The sequence below is a fragment of the Limulus polyphemus genome, unplaced genomic scaffold (genome assembly GCF_000517525.1).
Source record: "Limulus polyphemus unplaced genomic scaffold, Limulus_polyphemus-2.1.2 Scaffold3092, whole genome shotgun sequence".
NCBI classification, from domain to species: Eukaryota; Metazoa; Arthropoda; class Merostomata; order Xiphosura; family Limulidae; genus Limulus; species Limulus polyphemus.
In genome coordinates, this window is record NW_013668702.1 from 23,357 (window position 1) to 33,180 (window position 9,824).

General features: G+C 37.3%; 1 protein-coding gene across 1 annotated transcript in view; it reads right to left on the bottom strand.

Annotated features, from left to right (window-relative positions):
* Nucleotides 1-9,824, bottom strand: part of LOC106468635 (LIM/homeobox protein Lhx1-like) — a gene marked incomplete at its 3' end in the record, with an annotated part of 42,448 nt that overhangs the window by 23,098 nt on the left and 9,526 nt on the right. The window contains exon 2 of the mRNA XM_013929063.2: nt 6,088-6,293. Coding sequence (XP_013784517.1) covers nt 6,088-6,293 — 206 coding nt within the window. The remainder of the gene's footprint in view (nt 1-6,087; nt 6,294-9,824) is intronic.

The following is a 9,824-nucleotide window of genomic DNA, read 5'->3' on the forward strand; positions in this document are numbered from 1 at the left end:
TCATAAACGTAAACACGTTATTTCATGATATATACATATGTATATACAAAATGATTAGCACAAATGTCAATAACGATTTTTTAAATAATACATCATGGAAAGAAGACATACTGGAAACTTCAAGAAGCACGTAAACATAAACGTATACAGCTGGAATTACTATTTTCCACATGTGATTGATGGATTATTACATTCCTAAACTGTGCTATAAACGCAGAGCTATTTCAATGAAAAGTTTAACCCCTAAGTTCACGTTGTATAAGTAACACAATACCAAATATATATATATACACACATTTACTTAATTCGTAACATCAGTTTTGTATTTTTGTTCGTGCTTGTTCAGCTAGTACATTTTTTGTTTATTAAAAAACCCAAAGCACACACACAGAGAAAAGAAAGATCAAATATCAATCGCTTGTCGATAATTCTTGCTTCTATGCTAACCGATATTTTATTATTTGCACGAACCCGTAAAATATTGAAGATTTGGCGAATATTCTAAACCTAGTAAACGAAACACATACAACGAAAATAGCGTGTTGAATGTGAAATGCTTGAAACAATTGTCTATAGAACTACGGATTACAGGAATGAATAGGATCATTCTGATGCAATATGATAACCCTATAAACGTGTTATCAGTCACGTGCCTGAATATATCTATCTTTATTTATTTATTGCAAATTTTTGAATGCAGAGTTATTGTTTTTTATAGATATTTATTCTTTATTATAGAAAAAAAAGAGAGAAAGACTGAGAGAGAGAGAGAGAGAGTTGATTATAAAAAAACAAAAACTTTCTCGACATTTACTCTTGGAACAAAAAAAAATCAGAAAACGTTCACAAACACGTTATTTATTGGAAGATGGCGTACATTATTGTCTGGAACGTCCATAGGGGTCGGTAGGAGGTAGAATAGACAGCTCAATATCGGCGTATGAACGAGAATAAACGTTGACTTGGTTTTAATGCGTGCTTTGAACTGGAGGTTACTAGTTAGTTGACCGCGTCTCAGAACGCGACAGAAACGAGAGTTTCCAAATTCTCCTCTCGCCAGCTTTCAGTCCCTATAGAAGTCATATATCTGTACGAGTATTTGAAGTTCGTAGATATCTTTTAGTTAAAATATCATAACCAAAACGTTTTACTTTCAGCTAATATAGAAAGACTAGACTAGAGAGTGTGACGTAACTAGGGTTATGGGGCGGAAGATTTTATTGTCTTTCATTAAAACGTTTTCCGTGGCTCAGAATATTTCCCCGTTGATTCAAAATTTTGAGGGACTTTGGAACAGCTGCCCCACCTATCGGTTTCGCTAAGTATTGAAACATTCCAGTTTATTCCCCATAATCTTTTTCTTCTGTTTCCAAGTTCGCCCAAAGCTACTCGAGGACTATCTTAACTAGTCGTCTCTAATTTTAAGGTGATAGACTAGAGCGAATGATACATTTTGGGCTACTCTTTACCAACGAATAGAGAGTTTTATCATCGCATTATAACGCCCTCATGGCGAACAGGGTGAGTATGTTCGGTGACGGGATTCGAACCCCCAATCGGTAGAAATGCGAGTCGAGTGCCCTCACTACCAATCCATGCCACGCCTAGTTCTTCTGATGAAATCAAAAATACGATGTTAATGTTACGTATTTGTAAGGCTAACCGATAGATGGTGCTATTTTTCTTTTATGCAAGGCTGATAATACTTTCTGTAATGGTTGCAATTACATCCATACATGGTAGTACAAACTCTATGATCCGTATATAAATAATATGATCCGTATATAAGCTCAATGATCCGTATATAAGCTCAATGATCCGTATATAAATTCATTGATCCGTATATAAGCTCAGTGATCCGTATATAAATTCTTTGATCCGTATATAAGCTCAATGATCCGTATATAAATTCTTTGATCCGTATATAAGCTCAATGATCCGTATATAAATTCTATGATCTGTATATAAACTCTATCACCCGTACATAAGTTCTACGATCCGTATATAAACTCAGTGATTCGTATATAAATTCTATGATCCGTACATAAATAATATAGCCCGTGAATAAATTCTACAACCCGTATATAAATTATATGACCCGTATATAGACAGATTTACATTAAACCACATGGCGAGCATATTCGGTGACGAGGATTCGAACCCTCAGCCGTCAGATTCCGAGTCCTTAACCACCAGGCCATGCCAGCCCTAAAATATGTGAAGTAGCTCTGGTAACCATCTTACATATACATTAGGCAAGGTGGTTACACGTAACGGTCAATCCCACTTTTCGATTAGAGTAGCCCAAGAGTTGGCGGTTGGTGCTGTCTTCTTTCTCTCATATAGCGCTTGAGTAGCCTTGCACGAAACGCTAAAAACAAGAGAGAAAGAGAGACAGATCCCCTAACAAGATTTGAGAGGAGAAACCATTCATATGGAAAGGAATAACGAAAATGATCTAAATGACAGTTTATGTGTCTCGTTTCATGTTGATGAACAAGTTTTACGTGTTCTACAGAAAATAGCTTTGTTGATGAACAACTAACTTGCTTTGGGAACTTAGATGAAAAATAACGTTTTCACTGCTCTTTTGCGAACGTGATGAACATTCAGGTCTTAATAAATATTCGCAAAAGATTGTCGAAACCTTGACCTTCATCCCAGTTTTCAAGAGCCTGGTTATTTTTACCATTAATATTCGACTGTACCTCACCCGATAAGTTTACCCTTAACGAAATGTGTTTTTTTTTAAACGTGACTCGGTTTAAAAGTGAAAAATAAAATTGAAAAGAAAACAAACAAATTAAAAGGACAAAAATGTTTATCTGTAATTAGCCTTTATTTTGCAAATAAACCTATAAACCATGTTAATATCGGCACGATTCAAATGCTCTCTCTCTCTCTTAAATAAAACACAAATTACTTTCCTGACACGTGTTTTAAATGGTCCTCTAAATATGTATGTATGCGTGTGAAATCGACGCAGCTTCCGGTACAGAAACGTTCTTTCGTGGCGGGAAAGTTTCTGTTTGCAAATTTTCTTGTAATTTAACTAAAAAAATAATAATCGAATGGCTTCCCAATAAAGCACAATCGTGGTTATTCGGACGTAGCAGGAGCCATTCTTTTCTTTAATTAGTAGCTATTCGTAGGGTGTAATTATTGGACTTTACAGTCTAAATATGGGGCGTGTCACGCGGCTACGATGTATTATTAGGGACCCCTCTAGTCCGACTCCCATTCGTTGCATGCATATCGTAATAAGATGTATATAATAACTGCCCTATTCTATAGTTTAAAATCGACACCAAAGCTGCGAAATTACCTTATGAATTATTTGCTATTACAAATCACGCTAATATGTTAATAAACGGACGAAGCTTCTAAACGTTAAAGCTGACTACTATGATATCTAATATCATCTATACTAACAATATCCTTCTCATAGTATAGGCCCGGCATGGCCAGGTGGCGCTCGACTCGCAATCCCCGTCACACCAAACATGCTCGCCCTTTCAGCCGTGGGGGCGTTATTATGTGACGGTCAATCCCACTATTCGTTCGTAAAAGAGTGGTCCAAGAGTTGGCGGTGGGTGGTGATGACTAGCTGCCTTCCCTCTATTTTTACACTGCTAAATTAGGGACGGCTAGCGCAGATGGCCCTCGTGCAGCTTTGCGCGAAATAAAAACAACAACTCAAAAGTATATTTCGTTAGTTTGCACAGGCCACATTACCTACAAGTACCTATACATTATACGATATTGCCATATTGCAAAACGTACACGTGTTGTGGCACAGGTTAAAGAACAATGCATTTATTTTACTCGAGAGCAATTATTTCAATATGACCCACTTAAAACACAAATACTACGTGAGAAAGGAATGGGTAAGTTCCAAATGATCTCGTGGTCGCTGAACCCCCCGTCACCGAACGTGCTCGACCTTTCAGCCGTGAAAACGTTATAACGCGACGGTCAATCCCACTATTTGATGGTAGAAGAGTAGCCCAAGAGTTGGCGGTGGGTGGTGTTGACTAGTTGCATTTCCTATCGTCTATCATTGCTAAACTAGGGACAGCTAGCGTAGGTATCCCTTGAGTAGTTTTGCGCGAAATTCAAGAGAAACCAAACCAATGATTTACCACAATTGGTGGAATACTGTCAAAAACACCGCGTCAAAATAACTGTTCTAAAAATCAACTAGCAGTTTTTACAATATCCCCCTGAGCTGTACATGGACGGTACACTCCTCCAAACGACAACATCAGCTAAGTTCCTTGGTGTGACCTACGATCAGAAGCTAACGTGGGCTAAACATATAAATAACATAATAGGAAAAGTCTGGCAAAGTACGAACTATGTAAGGTGTCTAACAGGTAAAAACCACGGAACATTTGTCAACGATATACAAAACATACATCCGCTCAGTTATCAAATACGCATGCACAGCTTGGATAAATGCAAACCAGGTACACGTGAGAAAATTACAAACAATACAGTACTTACAGCAGTCTGTCGAGTATCAAGATTCACATCGTCAGCCTTCCCAAATAAATATACAAACATACAAACACTGCCTGATAGACTCGTACACAGTTCTCTAAAAATAGGCATAAAAATGACCTATTTTGTGAATTGAACCGTTTTTGCATACATGATGAAAGTAGCCCTAAGCGCCTCTCACCCAATTAATTCCTATATTAGAAATAAAATATAAATTTAGGCCACTTTTAGCTAAGACTACAACATCCTTAGTTTATTTAACTCAGTGGAAATAGTATTTTTCTGTTTGTTTGTAATTGAGTACAAAGCTACGCAAAGGGGCTAGCTGTGCTCTGCCCACCACGGGTCTCGAAACCCGGATTCTAGCGTTGTAAGTCCGCAGACATACCACTGTGCCACTAGGGGGCATTATATTTATGTACAACGTTCTACAGTAATTAAACTAATGGAATAATGTGTGAAACCGATCTGGAACTGTTCGTGATGTGTGAAGTTTACACAATAACGAACAAAGAGAAAATGTGTTCCTCGTATCGAATATTTTCTTGATTACCATATATGGACATGGTCTTGAAAGGGATCAGAGTACATGTAATGGAATAACCTTTGACTCTCATGATATAATTAAAAGAATATTCAGCCGTAAACAAACGAATGCATGGGGAAGGAAGAGCTCCATGCGAACCTGACTGTCCCAGGTCTGCAAAGATCTAAATCCCGATGCCGACAAGAGGGGTATTTTATATAGCTGATAAGGATCTTGAAATATTAAAAAATCAGAGTTAGTCAGCAGCTTTGGAATGTGTTTAAAAACCAAATCATTTATTTTTATATCAAAAATTTGTTTGTCTGTTTTAGAATTTCATATTAATTCTCATCAGGGTTTTGGAATCGTATCACCCGTACTGGTACCGACTGCAAACCCTGGTTCTCACGGAAAGCGTTGTTCTTGTTCAAGTAATTCGATGTCGTATCCCAGCCGGCCTGATGTACCCTAGTATTGAGCGGAAGGTCTCGTCGGTACTGAATAAAGCATACCGCTCTGGATTATTTAATTATTAAAACGTAAGCGATAAATGTGCACATTTGGTGGATAATACCCTGGTAGATACCATAAGATATCTAACAAAAACGGTTTATACCTTTACAACTCTTAACGCGCCATGCAGCTGTATAAAAGTCACAAAACTAAGTTATGATCAACCGAAGATGACGCGTCTCTAACACCGTTCTTCTCAGACTTTTCTTAATCAGTACAAAAAAAAAGAAAAAAAGATGTAAAATTAGATGGTGATTTGGAGAAAGAGAAATAATGGGATGAAATAGTAGAGGCCAAAGAGGGATAGAGAGAATGACAAAAATAAAGTTCAAAAGTTGAAGAGGGCGATAAATAAGAAAAAAAATAGCGATATAATTTGAAAGGTTTATTGGGGACGTTGAACACCTACTTATGAGCATTCCCCCCCCACTTGTAAATATAAATATGACCCTTAAAGCAACTTCAGAATTGATTATTTGATAATTCTGCTCTTCTTGTTCGTGGACACACACATGTATATTAATTAATATCACGTGAAGTCTTACTTTGATTATGGCGGCTGGTCAGATAATCCTCCTTGCAAATGAAACACTTCTCGTCCAGGATGTACAGCTGCTCCCCCGTTGAGAGCTGTTTTCGACAGACTGTACAAATGAAACATTTCAGATGAAAGACCTTGTTGCGAGCTCTTCGGACAAGATCTGTGGGGGATATCCCCTGACTACAACCAGCGCACTTGGTTCCGAACCGCCTGAAAAGAGAAAACAATTAACCCTCACTCATAAGTAAGTGAAATATGGATATAAGTTATATATATATTTATTTAATTACAAAAAAACAAACAAACAGGAAATATGATGGAGTACTAAACATATGTATATATTGTAAGTTGATTTGTTTGTTGTTAAGCGCAAAGCTACATAATTGGCTGTCTGTGGCGTACCAACCACGAGCCCTCACACTTACCGCTGAGTCACTGGGACGTACATTGTAAGAAATTAACCCCAATGAATGCAGACATACAATAATTATGCTATCATATATAAAAAGCTTCACATTTGTAAGCAAAAACTTAAGTGTGTCAATCAACCGAATTAAGTAACGATAGAAAATTCTGGAAATTTACAGAATAGCAAGAAAGATTTTTTTTTAAAAAATTTTATCAAATGATATATTTTGAATAAAAATAACGTTAGATTGCAAATGTAAACATCACCCTATATAATACCATTCCATACAGATACTGATACCACTGAGCAGCTCTACCTCTGAAGAATTAGTAACGCCCGAATACCATCCAGCTCCTATATTGAAATTCAACCATGTTTCTCAACTATTATCGGCTCACAGTAACTGCTATTGTTCAACATGAGGTTAGGTGGACAAGCTCTCACCGTTTGGCCCAATGTTCGATTCACGAATAGAAGCAAAGCCTCATCGTCATCTTCTTCGCACCTTCCTTAGAAAGTCTTCATCACAGAACTGATTCGTTAAAAAATCCGGATACTCGCAAGATAAGGATGAAGTATTCGTGGACAAAATCCGCTTAAAGGAAAATCCTGGACTACGAGAGCTTGTAGGGTTGGGTATGTGGGATGTTTTATCTTTACTAGTTTCGATAACGGAAGACTTGCGTACGTCAACCACGAGGTCAAAAGAAGAACACTACAACTGTTTTTATCTTTAGGAAGATGCTGATTAACATCAAGAAAAGACAGTTGGAGTTTCTCAGACACGTTATGAGGAAAGAAGAAATTGAAAGTCTGATCGTAACTGGAAAGACTCAAGGAAGAAGAAACCGTGGAAAACGGAGGATGACTTATGTCAAGAGTCTATCTAAATAACTTAATGTATCCACATTGGAAATCCTTTATGCCTCAACGAGAAGAGGTCTGTGAAGGACCATGGTCACCAACGTCCTGTTTGGAAATTGTACACACACAGAGAGAAAATGTGCATCAGAAAAGTAATGTATGTATCACCTCCTAGGAAGAAATGTAGACACGTTTATTAATACCAGTGTCATCTTGATCCCTTCCGCCATAAAAGAGATCGGATAATCTTTGTTAATCGTCTCTTTATCCTACATTTTTTAGAAGTTGTCTAATCCAATACAAAGGTGAATTTAAAATAACTTTATAAAAATAGGTACAACTGTCATCACTCTGAAAATATGCTGTTCCTGTAAAACGTTCTTTTGTGAATTAAATCGAAATTTGTAGAGTTAATGCAAGGTTTCAGTCAGGGTTATGTGTCAATGTTTCAGTCAGGGTTATGTGTGAAGGTTTCAGTCAGGGTTATGTGTCAATGTTTCAGTGAGAGTTATGTATCAAGGTTTCAGTCAGGGTTATGTGTCAAGGTTTCATTCAGGGTTGTGTGTCAAGGTTTCAGTTAGGGTTGTGTGTGAAGGTTTCAGTCAGGGTTATGTATCAAGGTTTTAGTCAAGGTTATGTGTCAAGGTTCACAATGGTCCACTTCAGATGATAATCAGATAAATGTTGTTAGTTACTACAGGTTAACTGTAGCTGAGTTGCAGCGCCTTTTGGTGACAAGTTGGAATGAAATCAGGGGGACTACATCAATAACCTCATCGACAGCATGCCACGTCGCCTTCCGGAGGTTATTAGAGTACGGGGAGAATCAACCAAGTAATAAATGTTTAATTCTTAGGCTTACACGTAGATGCAAGCTCAGGTTGAGTAGCAAACAAAGGTGAAATTTTAGTTACCAAATTATCAAGATGCCAAAAGTAATTAATCGTTGGTTACTAAACCATTAAACGATTTTCAATTAATATCTTACGCAGTTATATTTTCAAAACGAGACCCAAAACCCGAGCTCTTTCAAATAATTAACTATTCTTCTCGTTTTGAAAATATTACAACTTTTGTAGGTGGTCATGTGTGATAACTACTTAACCTGGATTTACGTAATTGTAAATGCTTGTTTCACAAATTTTGTTATAAAATCGGACAAAATAACTGTTTACAATTAAGAACATATTTCTTTTGTTGTTGTTAAGAAAACAAATACATTCTTGGCCAGAATGTTTGCATAATGTTCTATATTGATGTTATTGTCCACATGCATGGAGTAGTTATTGAGTAAATGTACGAGTACTAACAGACAAGGTAGCGTATGATCAGACAAACATGTACGAGTTGTTATTCTGGTTTGTATAAGTTGTTTTGAGTATTTATTCGTCAAAACATACATACACACTCGTTTTGTATAATAGGGCATGTTTTTGGTAAAATCTTTATTATTATTAATTCTTCATTTAATTATTTATTTTCCTACTTCTTCGCCCATATGGGGGGGGGGGAGCATGGCCAGGTGGTTAAGGCACTCGACTCGCAATCTGAGGGTCGCGGGTTCGAATCCCCGTCACATTAAACATGCTCGCCCTTTCAGCCGTGGGGGCGTTATAATGTGACGATCAATCCCCCTATTCGTTGGTAAAAGAGTAGCCCAAGAGTTGGCGGTGGGTGGTGATGACAAGCTGCCTTCCCTCTAGTCTTACACTGCTAAATTAGGGACGGCTAGCGCAGATAGCCCTCGTGTAGCTTTGCGCGAAATTCAAAAACAAACAAACAATCGCCCATATGGCTCATTAAATCGCTGACCACTCATTGAACTTTAACCTTTTGCCTCGAGCAGGGTGAAGGAGGATTGCTAATCTTCGAGCACCCTTGATTATTAATTATTTGAGGGGAAATAATTAAGTTTAAAATCAAAATAACTGCCAGAAATATGCGATGCGATCTGCGGCAATCTTTTTCGAAACAGATCAACGCTTTGTTCAGAATTTTTCTGTACTTGGTGTAGAGTCCAGTCTCGTCACCTGCCAGAAATTATAGGGCTTTAGACTGTTCGACTGTCCATCCAGAAATGGTATGAAGCAAACGGACATTGCCAGAGCAGTAGGATACTCCCAATGTACTGTATCCACAATCCTGACACGTCGCCTAGCGGAGGTTATTAAAGTCAAAGGAGTACCAACCAAGTACTGAAGGTTTAATATAATCTGATATAAAATCACAGACGCTATTTATAATAATTTAATGTTATATTTTGTCATTATATATGTTTTGGTAGGGTTTTGTTGTATGTAATAGGTGAAATGTTGAATTACACATTTTTCTACAGGTTTCTGATAAAATTGTTTGGTCTACTAATAAATCGTTCATGATGTCTATAGAACTTGTCTCATGATACAAATTACATACGTAGATGTTTAATATAACATGCATTTCTCAGTTTTACAGTGCTAAGTGTCTTC